The sequence below is a fragment of the Hypanus sabinus genome, chromosome 22 (genome assembly GCF_030144855.1).
Source record: "Hypanus sabinus isolate sHypSab1 chromosome 22, sHypSab1.hap1, whole genome shotgun sequence".
NCBI classification, from domain to species: Eukaryota; Metazoa; Chordata; class Chondrichthyes; order Myliobatiformes; family Dasyatidae; genus Hypanus; species Hypanus sabinus.
The window spans coordinates 52,185,895-52,208,900 of record NC_082727.1 but is presented as its reverse complement, the minus strand read 5'-3'; the positions used below and the strand labels follow the sequence as shown (position 1 = coordinate 52,208,900).

At 42.0% G+C, this 23,006-nt stretch overlaps 1 protein-coding gene across 6 annotated transcripts in view; it reads right to left on the bottom strand.

Moving 5' to 3' along the window:
• The window catches only part of fam53b (family with sequence similarity 53 member B), a 130,712-nt gene that overhangs the window by 44,634 nt on the left and 63,072 nt on the right, over positions 1–23,006 (bottom strand). For 5 of the 6 annotated variants that reach the window (XM_059947732.1, XM_059947734.1, XM_059947736.1 and 2 more), the window contains one exon: positions 18,598–19,379. In XM_059947732.1, the coding sequence (XP_059803715.1) occupies positions 18,598–19,379 (782 nt within the window). Of the gene's footprint in view, positions 1–18,595; positions 19,380–23,006 lie in introns of all 6 variants that reach the window. The other variant, XM_059947737.1, reaches the window with a different exon arrangement.

Sequence of the window (23,006 nt, the reverse complement as noted above, 5' to 3'; positions counted from 1 at the left end):
GACATGACACAAAATGTTTTGTAGATTAGCTCAAAAAATCTGACTTTAAATTTAGAAAATGAGACAGTAAAATGTGAAAATAACTATGAAGCTGAATACTTCTTCAGGGCAGAAGATATTTCATCATCTCCACTCTCAAACACTCCCACAGATTTGATTATCAAGATTTCTCTTCCATAAATCAAGCAGAATTTGCCTAATACTCTTGAGAGGGATGGGAAATGGGGATTGGCAATAAATCAGCCATGACGGAATGGCAGAACAGACTGGATGGGCTGAATGGCCTATTTCTACTCCAATGTGTAATGGTCCTATGGTCTAATAGGCCCGCCACAGTCACCAACTAAATGAACTGGTTGAGGTAGGTAAAATAAAAACTTTTTAAAGGCATTTGGACAGTAGCATAGATTGGAAAGGTTGAGAAGACCTACGGGTCAAACACTGGCGTGTAGGACTAACTTAGATAGCGGATCATGGTCGGCAAGGGCCAGAGGGCCAGTTGGGCCTCTAACATTGTTTCAATGTCCCAAAACTCTACAAGCAGTGAAGAGAACGCTAATTAGACCTTGAGACCCAATTAGATCCTGAGGACCCACAAGAAACCCATTTTGCCAGGATTCCTAATCATAAACCTGCCTGAGTTAGTGCACAATAGCACTTAAATCACATATTTAATATGGCTCCACTGCTGCTCTCTGATAAAAACATCGTCACCTTTATTATGAAGCACCAATTACAGAAGAGAAAAAAATCATTTAGCAATCCCCTTTCTGTACTTGTTCAAGTTCCCTCAGTCACCATTGCAAACTGCTAAGTATTCAAAACTGCAGGAAAGGTCAGCAGACAATTGATAACGTAACAATACTACCTGTTTCTGTTTTTTTTTGTGATAAGGAGAGCTTTTTTCCCCTCTCTGAATGGTTCCTAAGTACTTTTCACTAGCAATACTTTTGAAAAGCTCCGATTTGGTGTGTGCCTTAACATCCTTTTTAGAACTAACACTGAGTCAATGAACTACATCAGTGTGGAAATACAGGTATAAGATTGACAGGCAGAAACTGTATCATTTCCTGTAAAATCCATTATTACTGAATAGACCATAATTCATTTCTTTACTTTGAACTTTAACTTCTATTAATTGTTTCAAAGTTCAAGCTATTTCTATCCAGAGAATTTTAGCTCATTATGAAACTTCAGACATTTCTAAGGGATACTCTTCTAGTTAAAGGAATTCCATGACTGCTCTGGTATAATAAGCTGCAGTGAAACGACTGCGGAGATCGCCGGAAAAATTTAGTAAATAATTTCACTAAACAGATTTAGAGGGTGCAAAGCTTCATCCTTTGCTAATTGTGTTTACTGAACTCCAACAATTACCCTCAGCTTTATTTTAGAACATTGAATAGTACAACACAGGAACTCGCCTTTCTGACGACAACATTGTGCCAAACCAGCAAAGAATCAAATCCCCCTCCCCCGGCAAAACTAGTCCCTCCTACCTACACAATGTCCATACCTCTGCACCTTTCTCACATCCATGTGCCTATCCAAACACCTTTTAAAAGCCTTTAATGTATCTGCTTCTACCACCATACCAGGCATCCTCCACTCTCTGAGTAAACAAAACTTACCCTTCACATTCCCTTTGAACTTACCCCCTCTCACCTTCATTGTATGCCCTTTGGTATTAGAGATTTCTACACTGGGGAAAAGATACTCCCTGTCTACTCTACTTATGCCTCTCAATATCTTATAAACCTCCATCAGATCTCCTGTCAGCCTCCAGTACTCCAAAGAAAACCCATTTGCTCCAGTCCATTTTCTCACAGAAGCTGTGTGCCATTGGCAGGGCTGAAATTTATTGCCCTTGGGAAGATGGTGCTGGCTCATCATAAAAGTACTTCAACAATGCTGTCAGATAAATGGTCTCAGCAGCTAGGTTCAACTGAGTAATCTATTCACCTGTTTCAGAAGAAAGGTGACTAAATTACTGTTGGGCCCGTACGAGGTAATTTTTGAAAAAAAAATTCTTTTATTGAGATGTAGTGTGGAATAGGCCCTCCCAGCCCTTCGAGCCAAGCCGCCCAGCTATCCCCCAATTTAATCTTAACCCAATCATGCGACAATTTACTAAGTCCAATTAACCTACCAATCGGTACATCTTTGGACTGTGGGAGGAAGCTGGAACACGCGGAGGAAACACATGCGGTCACAGGGAGAACGTACAAACTCATTACAGGCGGCGGCAGGAATTGAACCCAGGTTGCCTGTACCGTAAAGCGTTGTGCTAACCACTACGCTACCATGCTACCCCAATGAAGGCAAATGAAGACAGTAGTGAACCAAATGGGTTTTATGACATTCCAATAGGTTCCTCATCATCAACAATGGACCAAATTTTATTAAATTCTACAAACTCACGCAAGTTTCCCACCTGGTTCAGTGAAGCAAGAATGTCAAGACTCACGTGTTGGATGGGAGACACACAATCATGCTCTGAGATTAACTCGTGCATTTTCAGGCCGGCACACATTGGCAAACAACGACAGAACAGATGTTACAGAAGCATGACTTCTATTGTTGAATGATGGCAGGCTGCAGGACAGGCAAGGGTGCTCTGCCGCTGCAGCTCGTTCCCATGAACTTTAGACAGCTGGGAATTAATTTCTGGAGACCTTCAAGAGATCCGATAAATTTCCTTTCATTTTGGTAAGCTAAATTCTGGCACAAGTCCACAACCACATTTTGCATTTGTTTTTAAATTATTACTAAGCTTGTCTACAGTCTGAGACCAGGGGAGCAACTTCGATAGTTTTAATTTGGGCTTTGTCCTGCAATCATCCCTGCGGTGTTGTAGCAAATTTTTTTCCCTGAAATGTGGAACTTTAAAAAAAAGTTGAAGTCTCTCTCTGGAGGAAAAGGGCAAAAGTTCAATATTCCCAGTTTCTCACTGCCTGGCTGCTACCAGCCCTTCCTCAAGATTCAGATTACTTATCTATAGTATGTCCATATCAACAACACTTACAATTGTACAAACCAGGGGTTCCCAACCTGGTATCCATGGACCCCTTGCTTAATGGTACTCATCCATGGCAACCCCTTGAACCCCTTGAATAAATAGATTGGCAGCAGTGGCAAATTACCTGCAACTAGAATCAGCTGACTATAAATTTGTTGATAACAATGCTCCCAGTTTTTCAATGTCGGAGCATATATCCATTTTTAAAAGGGTTCCTTTATAGTGATATGGCAAATACCTCTTAGATGCTGCCTGATCTGCTGAGTTCCTTCAGCATTTTGTGTGAGTTGCTCAAGATTTCCAGCATCTGCAGAATCTCTTGCGGCAAACAAGCTCTGACAGTTTGCAGAGACTGCTGTTGTGATACTTTCCAGTCAACTTTATATTACATTCCAGAATATCTACCTTTCAATCAAATTGCTAAGGCTAATTTTCACCTGTTTTAATTATATTCCCTAAAGACATTGAGAGAAATAAAACTTAATACTGTAGTTCGAATCATTTCTTTTTAATTAGAATTAAAATTAAATGGAACCAAAGTGACTATAAAATTGTTTATAAAAATGTAATTCCTGTTCATGAGAATCTATAGAAAATGGAGATCATGTTTAAAGAATAGTGACATGGATGAATATTTCTACCATGTAGGTAGCAATTTAATATACAGGTAAATGCACTTATCTTTTTTAAAATCAATATCTAGAATGTTAAATCAACACCTATATCTACCTGTCAAGTGAAATGCTGAGGGAAAACAGTGGCTACTGGGATTATTGTTATATACTCACAGTGAAAAATCAAGGATAGTTTAATCTTAGAGTGATCCAGCAATCAAATTATAATTGAAGCTATGAAAACAATAAAGGTAAATGCATAGCAACATAAGAATACTTATTAATAAAATGAGAATCAAATTAGATAATAAAATAAATATGGAATTCAATATCTGACTTTAATAGGTTCAAATTAATTAAATTGCTTTATTATTACATTAATTTTAGGCAGTTTGGTTGTATTTTGCTTAGATAATTTTAATTGATCGCATTTCTGTTCATTTATTTTGGTTTCAATTAGTTTTAGTTTAACAAAAATGTAAAATGAACAAACTGAATAACATTTGTTAAAAGTTTTTCAAACACATTTGATGACCGCTATGACAAGGTCATTTTCAAATTAAACAGAATTGAATTGATAAGCCATTTTTAACCATGTGTCAAACATTTTGATATGTATACACATCACTTGTTCTGTTCACTGACTGTGTACCTAAACCAGAGGTTATTAACTCTGGTCCTTGAGGGATTTCTGAAGCCTATAGGTTTTCATTCCAAACAGCAAATAATTGTTTTTGATAAAATCCAACTGTTTGCATTCTCACTACCATCTTGGCCACGTATGAAACATACTACTGCCACAAAACAGCAAATATCACCACGTAAGCGAATGGTATTAAACCTCTTTCTGAAACTGATTCTGAATTAGAGCATTTATCAATAGGGTGTTTGTAGTGCCCGTAGCAAAACCAACTGCAATGTGTGTTGGTTTTTTTAAAAAATGGACTATAGAACTTCACATTGTTCCAAAGAGAATCTGGCCTACAAATATGCCTAGGCAACTGTCAGAAAATTGGTGTTATACAGTAGAAAATCAGGGCAATGCAGCAATAACCAATTTTATTCACGCTTCTAAGTAAAATAGCACCAGTGGTTAATGAGGATATAGATTTTCAATGCAAATAAACTTTGTGTGCCAAACATGTTTTATGATGGCTAGTTTACCCAAATACACATGCAATTATCAGTTACTGGCCAAAATCCTAACCACATTGCTCTAAATCACAGTGCTCTGCCCTCACAGAAGAACCAGCTTTTTATAACGCTGGAGGCTCAGGCTGAATGCTATTTAAAGTCTCAGGAGTATCTTGCCAGCCTGATGGCAGGTTTCTGCATAAATCCCTGCCAAATTAGCTTAATCTATGCTGACCTAAACTGACATCCCAGTTACCTCGGCTTCAACTGCCATCAGACGGTTAAGTCTCTAATATAAGCATGCAGAAATGCCAGAAAAAGGACAGCAAAAAGACAAATAGTTTGAATAAAACCTGGTGCAAGACATCTGAAAAAATGGCACTCAAAGGAGAATATTGCCAAGGAGGTGTCTGTCAGATCACAAGAGCCCTTTATTTATGCTTGCGACCAAAGCCCTTTCTGGTGAATGCAAAATTCCCATTCACCAAATGGAAAGGTTTCCCCTCTTGCCAGATTTTCTTGCCTTCTGCAATGCACCAATGAGCAATGTGCAAGATGAGGCATTTCTCCGCAGCGAGGCCTGCGAAGATCCACTGGCGAGGACTGTGAGATGGAGGGCAAATTTGAGTTTAAGAGCAAGGAAGGCATGTGTTTATTCGCTGCTTGTGGTCTGCTTGCTATTTCCTGTCAGAGCTGTGTGGAAAGCTGGTATTTACACACTCTGTCCCTGAAATGTCACACGAGGAAGCTTGCTGATGCTGTCTGGAGCTGACGCTAATTAATCTCTTTAAAAAGTTTTAAACTGCTTCAAGAAAGATTGCACGTAAATTTTAATGTAAGAAAAAATGACAGAAACAAAAGTCTGGGTCCCCATATCTTAAGTAAAGACACAGGTAACACAATACCTTCAAAGCTACACTCATTACCCATGATGCTAACCAATTTTTGGCATCTCTGTGGAAAAGACACAGATTTCCCTGCAACACCTTTCAACTTTCACCTACCTCTCCCACACTCATCCCCATTGTTAATTAGTTTCCAACACTAACTAAACATAAGCATTAACTGATCCAGAATTGGCTTGCCAACAGAAGGCAAAGGGTGGTTGTAGATGGTTTGTATTCTGCATGGAGGTTGGTGACTGGTAGTGTTCCACAGGGATCTGTTCTGGGACCCCTCCTCTTTGTAATTTTTATAATTGATCTGGATGAAGAAGAAGGATGGGTTAGTGAGTTTGCTGATGACACAAAGGTTGTGTGTGTTGTGGATAGTCTGGAGGGCAGTCCAAGGTTATGGTGGGACATCAACAGGATGCAGTACTGGGCTGAGAAGTGGCAGATGGACTTCAACATGAATAACTATGAAGTGGGTCATTTTGGTAGGTCCAATATGAAGACAGATTATAATATAATTTGTAAGACACTTGACAGTGTGGAGGATCCAAGAGATCTTGGGATCTGTGTCAATAGGACACTCAAAGTTGCTGTGCAGGTTGAAAGTGTTGTTAAGAAGCCCTATGGTGTGCTGACATTCATCAACCATGGGATTGACTTCAAGAGCCATGAGGTAATGTTACAGCTGTACAAGACCTTGGTCAGACCCCACTTGGAGTACTGTGTTCAGTTCCAGTTACCTCACTACAGGAAGGATGTGAATTCTATACAGAGAGTGCAGAGGAGATTAACAAGAATGTTGCTTGGATTGGGAAGTATGCCTTATGAGAATAGGTTGAGTGAACTCAGCCTTTTCTCCTTGGAGCGGTGGAGGATAAGAGGTGACCTGATAGAGGTGTACAAGATAATGAGAGGCATCAATCGTGTGGATAGCCAGAGTCTTTATCCCAGGGCTGAAGTGGCTAACATGAGGGGGCATAGTTTGAAGGTGCTTGGAAACAGGTACAGAGGGGATGTCAGGGGTAAGTTTTTCACAGAAAGAGTGGTGGGTGCATGGAATGCACTGCCAGTGGTGGTGGTGGAAGCAGATACAATAGGGTCTTTCAGAGCCTCTTAGAGAGGCACATGGAGCTGAGGAAAATAGAGGGCTATATGCTAGGGGAATTCTAGGCTGCTTCTAGAGTAGGTTACATGGTCGGCACAACACCGTAGGCCAAAGGGCCTGTAATGTGCTGTAAATTTCTATGTTCTATGTTACATTCTCATGATCCATTTCCCTTAAAACAGACACAAACAAATGTGAAGAAAAGTTACATGACTGACTTCCATTTCTAACCCAAAATATTAAAGAAATTAACATTGGTTTGTGAGTAACACAATGAAAGAGACTCCCTGTAAATACTCAGCAGGTGAGGAAGAATCTGTGGGAAAGCAGATGTGTCACAGGTAGAGGGGGTTGTAAAGAAAGCTTCTGGTACGGTGGCCTTCATAGATCAAAGTATTGAGTACAGGAGTTAGGATGTTATGTTGAGGTTCTATAAGATGTTGGTGAGGCCTAATTTGGAGTATTGTGTGCAGTTTTGGTCACTTATCCACAGGAAAGATGTAAATAAGTTTGAAAGAACACAGAGAAAATTTACAAGGATTTTGCCAGGACTGGAGGATCTGAGTTATAAGGAAAAATTGAATAGGTTAGAACTTTATTCCTTGGAATGTGGAAGATGGAGAGGAGATTTGATAGAGGTGTACAAAATTGACAGGTATAGATAGGGTAAATGCAAGCAAGCTTTTTCCACTAAGGTTGAGTGAGATTACAAGTAGAGGTCAGGGATTAAGGGTGAAAGATGAACAGTTTAAGGGGAACATGAGGGGAAACTTCTTTATTCAGAGAGAAGAGAGAGTATAAAACGATTTGCCAATGCAAGTGGTGGACGTGATTTTGATTTTGATGGTTGAGCAACTATCGCTGCTTAAAACCGAGGGAAACAACTCTGACCGTGGACGGAAGCGCCCATGGAAGAAGCATGGTTGTAGATAGGGGATACAAGTGTGTTTAAGGAAATGGGGTTTTAAACTCCCAGTACCGACTATCTTGCTGGCAAGCGTGCAGTCTCTAGTTAGTAAAATCAATGATCTCAGAGCCAGGGTGCTGAATCTGAGGGAAATTAAAACCGCAAGTGTCCTTTGCTTCACGGAATCCTGGTTAATCCCTTCCATACTGGATGCAGCGATCCAGATCGACGGGTTTACTACACACCGTCAGGATAGATCTACAGAGTCTCTCAAAGGCAGAAATGGAGGAGTATGCCTCATGATCAACTCTTCTTGATGCACAAATATATCAGTGCTGTCCCAATTCTGCTCACCAGACCTGGAATATCTCGCAGTTAAGTGCCGTCCTCTTTACCTACCATGGGAGTTCTCTGGGGCCATTTTGGTAGCAGTTTACATTCCACCTCAGGCCAATGTCAAGCAGGCTTTAGATGATCTGAACAATGTGATCAACATGCACAAAACAACACATCCTAACGCCTTCACCATCGTTTTGGGAGATTTTAACCAGGCCAGTCTGAAATAAAATCACTAAACACTTGCAATACCAGAGGAAACAACACACTGGACCATTGCTACACCACCATCAAGAATGCCTACCGTGCTATTCCACACCCTCACTTCGGGAAGTCTGATCACCTGTCTGTACTTATACTCCGAGTATAGGCAGAGACTGAAGACAGCAGCACCCACAGTGAGGACTAAGAAGGTTTGGACAAGGGAAGCACAAGAGTGCCTACAGGACTGCTTTGAATCGGTAAACTGAACTGTATTCAGGGAGCCATCTTCAAGCTTTGATGAGTATGCAGCATTTGTTACCAACTTCATTAAAGCCTGGGTGGATGAGTGTGTGCCCACAAAGACTTACTGAACATTCCCAAACCAAAAGCCGTGGATGAACCAGGAAGTATGTCATCTACTGAAGGCCAGATCTGTGGCATTCAAGTCTGGCGACCCAGGCCTGTACCAGAAAACCAGGTATGATCTGCAGAAGACTATTTCAAGGCCGAGGAGACAATTTCAAACGAGGTTGGAGGCAACATCAGATGCACGACCACTTTGGCAGGACTTGCAAGACATTACTTCCTACAAAGTGAAATCCAATAACATGAATGGTAGTGATGCTTCACTACCAGATGAACTCAATGCCTTCCATATCCGCTTTGAAAGGAAGAACACAACTACAGCTGTTTAGATCCCTGCTGCACCTGATGACCCTGTGATCTCTGTCTCAGAGGCCGATGTTAGGCTGTCTTTAAAGAGAGTGAACCCTCGCAAGGCAGAAGGTCCCAATGGAGTACCTGGTAAGGCTCTGGAACCTGTGTCAACTAACTAGTATGAGTATTCAAGGACAATCTCAGGTGGTGACGAGAGGGCATACAGGACTGAGATATACCAACTAGTGGAATGGTGCCGCAGCAACAACCTGGCACTTAATATCAGTAAGACGAAAGAGCTGATTGTGGACTTGTGGAAGGGTAAGATGAAGGAACACATACCAATCCTCATAGAGGTAGAGTGAGCAGTTTCAAATTCCTGGGTGTCAAGATCTCTGAGGATCTAACCTGGTCCCAACATATTGATGCAGTTATAAAGTAGGGAAGACAGCGGCTATACTTAATTGAAGAGATTTGGTATATCAGCAAATACACTCAAAAACTTCTAGAGATCTATCGTGAAGAGCATTCTGATACATTGCATCACTACCTGGTATGGCGGGGGGGGGGGGGGGGGGGGCTACTGCACAGGACTGAAAGAAGCTGCAGAGGGTTGTAAATTTAGTCAGCTCCATCTTGGGTACTAGCCTACAAGGTACCCAGGAGATCTTCAGGGAGCATTGTCTCAGAAAGGTAGTCTCCATTATTAAGGACCTCCAGCACCAAGGACATGCCCTTTTCTCACTGTTACCATCAGGTAGGGGGTACAGAAGCCTGAAGGCCCACACAGTGATTCAGGAAGTTAGTTAGTTAGTTATTATTATTTTCTTCTATATTATGTATTGCATTGAACTGCTGCGACTAAGTTAACAAATTTCATGTCACATGCCCTGATGAAGGGTTTCGGCCCGAAACGTCGTCACTACCTCCTCCCATAGATGCTGTCTGGCCTGCTGAGTTCTGCCAGCATTTTGTGTTTTTATTTACTTCCAGCATCTGCAGGTTCACTCGTGTTGCCAGTGATAATAAACCTGATTCTGTTTCTGAGAGAAGTTTGGATAGGTACGTGGACGGGAGTGGAATGGAGGGGTATGGTTTGGGTGCAGGTCGATGGGAGTAGGCACGGACTAGATAGACCAAAGGGCCTGTTTCAATGCTATAATTTTCTGTGGCTCTAAAAAATCCAGGTTAACATACAAACTAATAATCAGATAATGTTTTTACTGTTTCCATTTACATCTGCTCTAGACCAGCATCTGCAGTTTCTTGAGTCCTACCTTTTATTCCTGCACATTTGTCCATTATCAATCTTCCTTCAACTTTGTTTTCATCAACCATCTTTCCTTCCTTTCATCCTCTCGTGCACAAATTCTTCCATTTATTTCAAATTTCAACTGGCCTCATCATTTACTATGGAAGCTTGAGAATCTTCTACTGTTCCTTTCAACAGGTCCAAGTTGTCCCTATCCCCCCTTGGCTAACTTTGCAGATGGGCTGAATAAGTTTTTATTTGATTGCCAGGCTCCTGAATGCTGTCATTCCTCTTCGCACCCTGAGGCGCATTGGGTGGCAACCTTGCCATTTTCTTTAGCATTTTGTCTGGGTTTTTTTTACAGCGCCAAGCTGCTAGCTCGATGCTCAACCTAGTATGGATGGACAGCCTGCAAGAAGCTGGCCAGATATGAACCCGGGACCACTCGTCTCAATGTCCCGTGCTGATGCCACACCAGCAGCCCACACCAAGTTCCAGACACTCCTTTAGATGAAAGAGGAGACTGGTAGCTCAGGTTGGCTGCTTGCTTGTAGGGTTGTTCACCCTGCCTGGAGGTTAGGTGGCAAACATTTTATCACTAGTCAAGGTGATATCATTTGTGCGCAATTGCAATGTAACCTCCAAGCTCAGTGAACAACCCTACAAACAAACTACCTTTAAAGTTAATATTATACAAATGTAGTTATGCCTTTCTTTTTCGCAAAATGTGAGCATGTGCATGTACAAATATGTGCAAAATGTGTTTCAATCCTATTTAGGCCCCATCCCACACCTGACCCTTCAACATTTACACTGGTCACAAGCTGGAAAACGTAATCAATTTTGTTTATTTTTGATGTTTTCACCTTCAATCCATTTCAGGTACTTTTGCTATTCACTTTCCCTCTTCCTCAAATTTTAAATCTTATCTGAGATCCATCATGTGCTCTCCCTTCACAAATGGAATAATTTGTGTCACTTTTTCTCATATTTAATCTAATAATTTAGAATCCTCTTTTTCCCCAGGAGTGAATAAATAAACAAAACAATTCCAACAACATCAAGATGGGAGTAAATGTTAAAGATAAATACCGTGAATGCTAGAAAACCAGGAAAGAAAAGCAACTAATGCTGGAAATAATCCTTAGGACAGCCAGCGCATGTAGTGAGAGATAACGTTTCAGTTTGATGATCTTGGATTACGCTGAGAAAAGATCAGAGATAAAAGGGTGTCAAGATGGATGTAAAGAGGGAGAACAGAATAGACAATCTGTGATAAGATAAAAGCATAAGAGATCACAGAGGAGAAGTGAATGATATTTAAAATGAGCAGGTACTGGTAAAAGGATTAACATAAATATATGACCTCAGCAAAGTGATATGGGAAGTTTCTGCTGGGACATATAGTGAGTACTGCAAACGTGAAATTTGAAGAGGTTGGATATGCAGACTATCTAATGTTTCTTAAGTCAATATTGAATCCAGAAGGATATTTTGTGACCTGTTTGGAAGTTGGAGAACTATTTCTTCTGCTTCACTGAAATAGTGCAGATAGTGAAGGGCAGAAAAGTCAGTGTGGCTGAAATATATATGAGAGATAGAGATAGAGAGAGAGAGAAAATTAAAGTTGCAGGGAACTGGGATTTCATGCTTGTGGACTGAAGTATGCCAAAGGCAGATCTAGTTTTAAAAAAACACCTTAAATTCTTTGCTGTTGTAGAATATTAAGTTTCAGAAATTATTAACGAAGATTAGAATCTAGTTATGTACAAAGATGTTCCCAAATGATCTCAAATTCTAGGTTGTCAAAACATTAGTTAATCATTAGTTAGTCTTGGACTCATTACTACACACCAAGTCCCAAGATATTTAGGCAGATACAAAAAAAAAGTGTGGGCAATAGTGCAAAAATGATGGAAATTTAGAAGGTTGTGATTGTTCAGTCAATCACTTCAACCCAAGGAGGACATTGCTGTAAGAATTCATCAGGACTGTGTCCTGCCCAAACATCTTCAGCTGCTTCAGCAATGATCATCCTGTCATTATGAAATTGTAAGTGATGATGTTTATTGATGAATGCTCAATATTCAGTTCCATTTGCAACTGTTCAGCAATTGATGCAATCTGTGCCTGCGACAAGAATGTTCAAGCATGGTCCGTTAAATCGCAGGTAACATCTGTGCTCCAGAATCTTCACACTCTCCAACTGTGGGCCCAACTACCTACCAGAGATCTTCAATGGAATTACCATTATCAAGTTCTCCACCATCTAACTCATGGGCGTGACCATTGGTCACAGATTTAAAATGACCGGCTACGTGAATAATGTGGCCATTAGAAGTCAGAATCTGAGAATTCTGTAAGAAATACTCTCTGTTCAACACCAAAAGCTTTGCAACATCTGCAAGGCACAGCTTACAAAGGCAATGGAACAGCCACCCTCACTTGCCTGGACAAGCAAAGTTCCAATAAAACTCAAGAATCCAGCACCATCCTGGATAAAAAAGCCTGCATGATACACACCCCATCACCACCCTAAATGCTCATATCCTCTACTAGCAGGCCACTGCACTCTCAGTCTATGCCATCGACAGCAAAATTCACAAGAGTTACCCACCTGAACTACTTCAAGCCTCCCAGCCTATGAGTCTTTGGAGAAAGGAGAAGGGCAGTGGGCTCCTGGAAATGCCAGCACATGCAGGTTCTTCTACTAGTTACACTGCACCCTGACTTGGAAATGCATCACCATTAGTTTATTAATGATGGGCCTAAATCCCAGAACTTCCAACCCAAGAGCATTCTGGGGCAATTTTAGCACCACCTTCTCAAGATCAATCAGGGATGGCCTCTCAGTAATAGCAGCTAACATGGGACCTGGCGGGGAGAGGACCCTCAGAAAGTGGGATGCAAGAAGGGAAAGAGTAGGAAAGAGGAGAGAAAGGATAAGGTTGAAGACACAAGGACAGGGAGCTAGTATGGTTTACTGTTTTATCTGTATTACGCACTTCACATGCATTTTGAAGTATATTTTATTAACCTATTTGTCATAATATTTTATGTGTTGCGTGTGATATATGTAACGTGGGTGTGCTGTGGTCTGAAGGAAAATCTTGTCGTTTGGTTGAATACATGTATGGCCAGATGACAATAAACTTGAACTTGAAGAGCAAATGGTGAGGAAGGGTCATAACAACTGAGGAAGGAGAGGCAGAATAGAGTGGGGAGACAGCTCAGAAGATAGAGTGGGGTAAAAGAGGTGATTAGTCATGATTAACTTATACAAATAGTCCACAGCTTACAACTGGGTTCCAGTCCTGAGAACTGTCCATCACCTGAAATGTTTGCAAGTGGGAAATGAACAAAATAGTGTGTGGGAGAAGATCACAGGGACAACTGTGACAGGTGAGCGAGCAGGGGCAAGAACTGCAGCTGCCGGCCAGCCTCAGTGAAATCAGTGAGCAAGCAAATCTGCTCAGTATTTCCAACTCTGCTCAACTCAGCCCAACCCCTGACCGCCACAACTCAGGGGAGGGAGGGGGGGGGGGCTGGGGAGCAAAGGCACATGGAAATGCTCCATCCCCATCTGAGAGGATATAAAAAGAAAATTGGTCAACAGCCTAAGTGCAAAAGGAAAACATTTTATGGATTAGTACACTTGTGCTGAGTTTGGTATATTATTACTCAAAAGAGAGGCCATTAAATCATCTCCTAATGTTCTTAATAAAGATGACAGATTTCTAAGGCAGTCGACTCCTAGTTGAAACATTTTATGGCTCCCCAAATTTAACAGACTGCAAACTATTTCAGAATCATATCACTGGCATGTTGCGGAATTTGTTGCTTTGTTGCAGCAGTACATTGCAATAAGTAATATTTAAAAACCTACAAATCGCCAAAGAAAAATGTGTTTAATTAATTAATTTTAAAAGTAGTGCAAAATGCAAGCAAAAAACTGAAAAAACAGTGAGGTGATTTACATGGGTTCATTGAGATTCAGGAATCTAATGGTGAAGGGGAAGATGTTCCTAATACACTGAGTGTGTTTCTTCAGGCCTCAGTGAGATTTCAGTAAAATAAACTGAACTGAAACTGAACTATTCATTTATAAATGATAAGATCAGTATAGTATAATGGATTTTAACTTAGGAATTGGTTTGGGGTTGACTGGGGCAATGAATTGATTCTCCCGTTTAAATAAAAATGGCTGCTTTGCAGTTTTTGACTTTGAATGATAATTTTTCTACTGCCCGGTCTTTGATGATTTTTGGGCTGAATTCTAGAAACTCAAACCACTCCAGTAATGTAGATCAACTTTCACTTAGCTGAATAGCAAAGAAGCTCCAAAGCTGAATTAAAAATTTAAAACACTGCAGCATGAGATGAGGAAGATTGATTGTGAACAAAGAGAGACTTTATTTGTGATTCGGAGAGAACACAAAGCTAAGGACATTTCTTTGAATGTACATGCACTCCTGCCAGAAAGTGGTCAAGCAACCTGTATGATGTTTGAGGTAAAAATCTGTTAATGGTTGAAAATAATTCTGTCACAACTTAGAAACTTAACTCTAAATGAAAATGTGGAAGTCTTGCAAATTATTAATACTCCCAGGAGAGTATTTTTTCCAACTCTATTCCAGTCCTACACTGGTGCTCAAACAAAAAAAGTTTAATTCCCGCACAGTTTCTCTTCAATCAGCTTTTGCTCTCCTGTCAAAATGTAATTGTGCACACAGATGAATGACAATCCCTTGTAAATTTAAAGTAATCTTATCAAAAGGTTGAGTAATTTCTGCATCTGTCTTACACATTATAAAATTTAAATGCACAAATCACTCCTAATGTGCTAATGTGGTGTGTATCTCGAAGGCTGCAATGGACATATCTTTGTAAGTTATAATTCAATAATAAATTGAATAATATTAAAATGACATTTTGTGCGCCAGAGTTCCCAAGGAGACATTGGATTGCGCATAATTAGGCACTTGGCAAGGTCCAATCAAAAGAAGTGAGGTTTAAGCAGAGTGGCCATTGTGTGAGTGGGCCAGTAGTAAGAGTGGTGAATTGAGGCTTTGGCTCATTATGACTTCAATGATGAGAGACACAAGCTGTAAGAGTCCTCAGCATTCTTAAGTGGGAGGGTGAGCAGCCAGAGGTCGTGGTCCATATAGGTACCAATGACCTAGGTAGGAAGAGTGATGAGGTCCTGTAAAGTGAGTTCAGGCAGTTAGGTACTAGGTTAAATGACAGGACCTCCAGGGCTGTAACCTCAGTGCAAGTCAGGCAAAAAATAGGAAGATCATACAGTTTGTGCGTGGTTAAGGAGATGGTGCTAGATGAAGTGCTTCAGATCTTTGGATCATTGGGTTTACTTCCAGGGAATGTGTGACTTGTACCGAAGAGTCAGTTTGCACCTGAACTGCAGGGGAACTAATATCTTAGCAGGAAGGCTTGCCTGTACTGCACAGGGGAGGTTTAAGCTAGAGTTGCAGGGGGATGGGATCCAGAGTGCTAGAACGGGTAGTGGAGAGGTTGTGGAGACAGAGTTGTTAAGACCTCAGGCAAAGTCAGAAATCAAAAGGTTGAACATGGTGGGACTAATGTTCTGAGCTGCATATGATTCGATGCAAGGAGTATTACAGGAAAGGCAGATGGGTTTGGGCCATGGACCTGCATGTGGAATTGTGGCACGTTAGCCATTCATGAGAAATGACTGCAGGAGGAGCAGAGCTGGCAGCTCAATGTTCCAGGGTTCCATTGTTTTAGATGTGATAGAGTGGGAGGGATTAAGGGGAATGGGAAATGACATTATTTCGCGAAAAAAGTGGCAGTGCTCAGTCAGAACAGACTGGAGAGCTCGGCCAGTAAGCCTTTCTGGACAGAACTGAAGAATAAGAAAGGTATGAGCTTGTCAAAGGGTTATATTACAGATCACCCAACAGTCTGCGGGGTTTAGAGGAGCAATACATAGAGAGGTCACAGACAGTCCAAAGAAACACACGGCTGTGATAGTCGGTGATCTTAACTTTCCTCATAGCTATTGGGATTGCCATACTGTAAAAGTAATGAATGGGAAAGAATGTCCTAGCAGAGATAGTTAAAAATCCTTAGCTATAGGTGAGGCACTAGAGGATGAGAGTATAGCTAATGCTGTTCAGTTGCTTAAGAAAAGTTCTAAGAATAAGCTAAGAAATTATAAGCCAGTGAGTTTGACATCAGCAATGGGGAAAGTTATTTGAAAGTATATGTGGGTATTTTGTCAAATGTGTTCAGGACAGTTTCCTTAATCATTACATAAAACTCCCAATTAGAGAGATCTCCCATTACGGAATGAGACAGAGCAGGTGACAGAAGTTTGTGTAGGGGAATACTTTGCATCTAGTGATCACGATGCCGTTTGTTTCAAGTTAATTATTGAAAAGGACAGGTCTGGTTCTCAGATTGAGGTCCTAATTTGGACAGCAATTGGATCTGGCAAGGGTGACTTTGGAACAGTTTGTTTTCTGGCAAAGGTGTACTTGAATAGTGGAAGGCCTTCAGAGAAGAAAGCCTTAGAAGTACAGTTTGTATGTTCAAGTAAATGAAGTGCTTGAGGAATATAGGAAATGCAAGAGAACTCTTTTAAGAATGAAATCAGGAGGCCTAAAGAAGTCATGAGGTTGCTCTAGCAGTCTAGATGAAGGAGAATCCTACCCAAGGGCTTCTACAGATACAGGATATTAATAGATAAAGGACAGAAAGGGACAAAATTGGTCCTCTGGAAGATCAGAGTGGTAAAAGGGATGGGTGAGATCTTAAATGGATTTTTTGTATCTGTATCTACTCTGGAGATAGACACAGAGTCTATAGAAGTGAGGCATAGCAGCAGTGAGGTGATGGACCCTATGCAGATTACCAAGGAGGAGGTGTTTGCAGTCTTGAGGCAAATTAGGGTGGATAAAGCCCCAGGGCCTGACAAGGTGTCCCCTTGGACCCTGTGGGAGTCAGGTGCAGAAATTGCAGGGGTCCTAGCAAAGATATTTAAAACATCCTTAGCCGTGGGTGAGGTGCTGGAGAATAGATAATGTTGTTCCTTTGCTTAGGAAAGATTCTAAGAATAAGCCAAAAAATTATAGGCCAGTGAGCCACACATCAGTAGCGGGAACGTTACTAGAAGGTATTCTAAGCGACTGGATATATGAGTATTTGAATAGACTGGGGCTGATTAGTGATAGTCAGCACGGCTTTGTGTGTGGTAGGTCGTGTCTGACCAATCCTATAGGGGTTTACTTGGAAAGTTGATGAAGGTAAGGCAGAAGGTGTTGTCTACATGGACTTTAGCAAGATCTTTGACAGGGTCCCCCTTGGGAGGGTGGTCAGGAAGGTTCAGTTGCTTGGCATTCAAGATGAGATAGTAAACTGTATCAGCTATTGGTTTCATGGGAAATGGTTGCCTCTCTGACTGGAGATCTGTGACTAGCAGTGTGCCACAACAATCAGTGCTGTGTCCATTGCTGTTTGTCATCTATATCAACAACCTGGATAATAACGTGGTTAACTGGATCAGCAAACTTACAGATGACACCAAGATTGGGAGTGCAGTGGACAGCGAGGAGACTATCAAAGCTTGCAACAGGATCTGCATCCGCTGGAAAAATGGACTGAGAAAGGGCAGATGGAATTCAATGCAGACAACTGTGAGATGTTGCACTTTGGGAGGACCAACCGGGGTAAGTCTATCACTGTGAGCACCACAGCATTGAAGAGTGTGGTAAAACAGAGGGATCAGGGAATGCAGATCCATAATTCCTTGAAAGTGGCATCAGAGGCAGATGGGGTCAAAAAGAAAGCTTTTGGCGTTGTGGTATTCATAAATCAATGTTTTGAGTACAGGAGCTGGGATGCTATGTTGGAGTTATACAAGACATTGGTGAAGCCTGATTTGGTGTATTGTGTGCAGTTATGGTCTCCTACCTACAGGAAAGATGTCAATAAAATTTAAATAGTTGAGAGAAAATCTACGAGGACATTACTGGAACCCAAGCTATAAGGAAAGGTTGAATAGATTAGTACCTTGTTCTCTAGAATGAGGGGAAATTTGATAGGAGATGTAAAAAGATTATGAAAGGTATATGCAAGCAGGTTTTTTCCACTGAGACTACAACGAGACGTGATGGATTTAGGCTGTAATGTTTAAGTGGAACATGACAGGGAGATTCTTCGCTCAGAGGGTGGAACAAGCTGCCAGTGGAAGTGTGGATGTAGGTTCAAATTCAATATTTAAGAGAAATTTGGAAAGGGACATAGGTGGGAGGAATATGAAGGGCTATGGTCTGGGTGTAGGTCAATGGGACTAGGCAGATTAATGGGTTGGCATGGACTAAATGGGCTGAAGGGCCAGTTTCTGTGTTGCACAGCTCTATGGCTCTATAATACTGCAGACTGGGGAGGTGGGGGAGGGGTTGAACATGTCAGCCTAAACCTGCAGTCCATCACATACCTGAGTCATCTTGGCAAGGTCAAGGGACGGCCTCTGCTCTTCTGGTCGCCGGCGTTTCATCCCAATTTTCTGATCGTTGTGGACGCACGGCTGGGACCTGCATCGGAGCAGGCGGCTGGTCTGCGAGGGGTCTGGCGCTGTCACAGACGCTGCACTCGTGGATGGCTTGCTGAGCTCCAGCACAGATATCTGCTCATGAGACGCAGAAAGGGGTCGGAGCAGATCGACTTTGGAGGCGATCCCCGAACTGGAACCAGGGTGCAAATCATCTTCAAACCTTCCGCAAGTGGCTGAGTTGCAGAAGCCCTGGGCCCGAGGGCACGCAGACCGGTTGCTGGTAGCCAAGGGATCACACGGAAAAGAAAAGATGTTGGATCTTGAAGGCAGACTAAAACTCGAACTCCTCTGCATTGTAGACACCCCGTTCGAACAATGTTGCACGCTACTCCCACTGTGGCAGCGTCTTTTATCTACTGGAGTCCACACCTTTGACCCACTTGGTTTCCACGGAGACCGACAGCTCGAGAGTTCGTCCGAAAATGAGAGCGACCTACACTGTCGCTTGCTGGGAGGTGCTGTCGGGTTGCTGCTTCGGTCAGTGATGCTGAGGTCCTTGATCAAACTGGTCACAGCAGACGTTGTAGTTGCATCACTTGGCCAGACTGCGTTCTCCTGATACTCATCTGAGCCAGTCAAACAAGGCCAAGGTTGATCCAGATTACTGGTGGTTTGCTCAAGGTCAATTTGACACTTCCTGTTGAGGTCTTTCCACCGATCACCCTCTTTTTATTCCAAACAAACAAAACAAAAAGCTTTTATTAGACTGTACCCTGAAGCTACTGTATGGATTAGTTCTTAAGGAAAGAAACATTATAAGCGGAACGCTACATCATAACTTCAATCTACCAAGTAAACATTAGTATGACAGATTTTCTGACTCTATCAGGGTGTATGGGAGCACAGGTGTCTGGGCAAGATGGATATACATTCTGTAACGAGGCCAAACATTTCAAAAGTTGCTCATGTACTTTAAGAACACAACGACGAGTGTGCAGGTAATTGCTAGATCATCTTACATCAGGCACCTCTGATAAATAGTTCAATAATATAGTTCAGTCTTGTTAGCACCCACATCACACGGTGCTTAACGCAAACAGGCACCAGTACTGAATGTGCCATTTGAAAAACCTATGTTTACTTTGGTTTCATGTGTCTCCTTCTGAACTTGCATCTGCATCACTCCCTCCGAGGTCCTAGCTAACATCATGTGGAACCCCAATCTATCTCTGTGCTCTGTGTTCTTTTCCCGGAGATTATCCCTGATTTTACTCCTATCCCTTCATTTTCCTCTTCCTGTCCAATCACCAACAAGTCCCTGCCTCTTCCCATGTCCAATCCCCCTTTTCCTCCTTCACTCTAGATTTCCCTCCTGCACTGGAGACCGCACTTTTGTGACTGATTCAGAATTTTGTGCACGTCTTTGTTTTTGGCGGGGGGGGGGGGGGGATCTACATTGGCAAAGCTGCTGTCTTCAGATGAAATGCTAAACAGGGGTTTCATGTGCTCTCCCAGAGAAATCCCATGGCCCCATATCATACGGGAACCCGCCACTCCGCCACCCAGGATATGCTTTCTTCTCACTGATGCCATCAGGAAGAAGGTACAGGAGTCTCAGGACTCACACCACCAGGTTCAGAAACAGTCATTACCTTTCAACCATCAGGCTCTTGAACCAAAGGGAATAACTTCAGTCAACTTCACTGAACTGTTCCGACTATCTATGGACTCATTTTCAGAAGTCCATAGGTAGTGGGAACTATCTTGAAGAGATAGTTCATCTCATGCTCTCGATACTTAATGTGTATTTTGCTCAGTGGTTCTCTGTCTGTCCCCTGGGTGTGGTCTTTCATTGGTTCCATTATGATTCTTGGATTTGCCAAGAATGCTCACAAGAAAACAGTGCTCAGGTTTGTACGTGCTCTGCACATTGATAGTAAGTTTACTTCGAACTTTGAAGAAGGGCAGCAGAGTTGTCTCCGCCTTGCAAGTTATCTCAAGTGACCTGGCCATCACTTATCCCTTGGTGAACATTGATATAAAAAGATCATCCCTTTGTTATTGCTCAGCTGCTTCGAGAGCTTACCATGCACCACTGATGACATTATTTCCAAATGATTACAGTTCCTAGATTTCAAAATTACTGCAGAGGTGATTCTTGGGATGTGAAATACTTCACAATATTCCAAAGGGGACATACAAGCTGATGGAAGTGAAAGTATGTCTGTCCCAAAGCCCTTCCAATTGTTTGTCCAAGTCCTATTCTACTCTTAGTCTCGGTCTTCTGTTCCTCTGCCCAATTGTTCAATTAAATGTTCTGGAAAAGGATCCAACTAACTACATATCTACAGCAGCTTATGGGGTGCCCACAATGAGGAGTCTATACAGAGCCTACAGAGAAGGCCAAGTCATGGAGTGTATCTAAAGGAGAGTTCTTGATGAGTAAGGGCGTCAAAGGTTACAGGGAGAAGGCATGAGAATGTGGCTCAGAGGGATAATAAATCAGTCATGACTGAATGGCAGAACAAATTCGTTGGGCCGAGTGGTCTAATTCTGCTCCTATGTCTCAGCTGAAGGCCTCTCCCATTTCTGCCCAAAATAAATTACCTCAGCTTGACTTTGCTGACATTAGATATCATGGCTATTGCTCCTGAAAAAAGATTAAACTGATTATTTTCCCTCACCACAAAATCCTAGAGGTAGCAGTTCCCCTACCAGGTAACTATGCAGCAATTCTATTGCTCTTTAGAATGAGATTAAGTCGATAATCTGGCAACAGACCCTTCATGTAAAGTAAAAGAGTCAATGACATTTAAGAGTTAACTGTGATGAGGGATGTCAGCATCTCTCAAATACTCCAATGATACATCCTGCAAATTTCCAAATATGTCCTCTTTACTGCTTTAACTATAAAGTCTCACTGTACTGGAACAATAAGGTCAGTGTAGTTCATCGGCGAGATGCTTCACTGCCAAATACCCATGAATTTGAACATATAATTGAGGGTAACACAATAAAATTATGGGAGCTCTCTTTTGCTGGAGGTGCTGGTATCAGTAAACAAAGGCTCCTTTGATTTCTGCAGGTGGAGGTAAAAGACCCCATGGGCAATCCTGATCTACTGTTGCTAAAAAAACAAATTTCCCATAACTGTGACTACACTGGCATAGCTGTGAATTACTTTACGGTTTCCTGGGGAAATGAAAGGTGCTGAATTAAGTACATCTTTCTCCCATTTCAATTACAAATCTCGGGCTAACTGTGCTGACAGGAGCAGAATGGCAGAGGTCTCATTGCGAAGAAAGACTGGAGGAATTAGGCTTTTCGTCCTTCAATGGAAATCTTCATGAAGTGGTTTCAGAAGTTATTTGGAACAGAAATGGTATCATAATCATCATAAATCAATCATTCAATACAGCCATGTTAAATAATTCCCAATCAAATAATGAGTGATGGAACACTGTAAGTGAGCATGGTGCTTCCCGTGTTCTTGACCTATTTTGTTACAATGGTAAAAAGAACAGCAAGAATTTATTCATTAAATCTTCTAACTATAAATAAGAAAACATCTTTCTCCATTTGGTACAACTCATTTCACAGCTTGCAGTTTTTAGACATTATTTAAGTGAGTCAAGGGTTTTACTCTTTTCCAGGGGTGTGTGTGTGTTGTCATTAGGGTACCCAATGATCTCCCTGATGACTACTTGGGAAGTGCGGCCAGCTCCAACTCCAGTTCCTTCACCTTGTCAGTTAGGAGCCGGAGCTGAACGTACGCAGACCATCAAGGAGGCTGAAAGCCTCACAGATGTGACTTTTACTGATATGGTTACACCCAGAGTGCAGGCTTCAGATAGTAGATGGGTGACTACCAGAGGTGAGGGGAGCTAGCAGGCAGTACAGGGCTCCCCCCCGGCCATTCCCCCCAGCAACAAGTATACCCCTTATGATACTGCTGGGAACATCAGGACACAAAAGCTGCAGCCAGGCCAGTGGCACTGAGGCTCAGCAGGGAAGGGTAAAATCAGGAAGCCTGTTAGTGATAGGAAACTTGATAGTTAGGAGGATGGACAGCAGTTCCTAAGAGAGAAGCCAGGATGGTATTGTGGCCTCCCTGGTGCTAGGGTCCAGGATGTCTCAAAGCAACTACAGAAGATTCTCAAGGGGGAAGGTGAGCAGCCAGAGGTCATGGTGTATATTGGCACCAATGACACAAGTAGAAAGGGGCAGAAAGGTCGTGTGCAGTGAGTACAGGGAATCAGGGAAAAGACTTAAGAGCAGGAACTCCAAAATAATTATCTGCAGATTATTCCCAGTGCCACATGCCAGTCAGGGCAGGAATAGGATGATGGTAC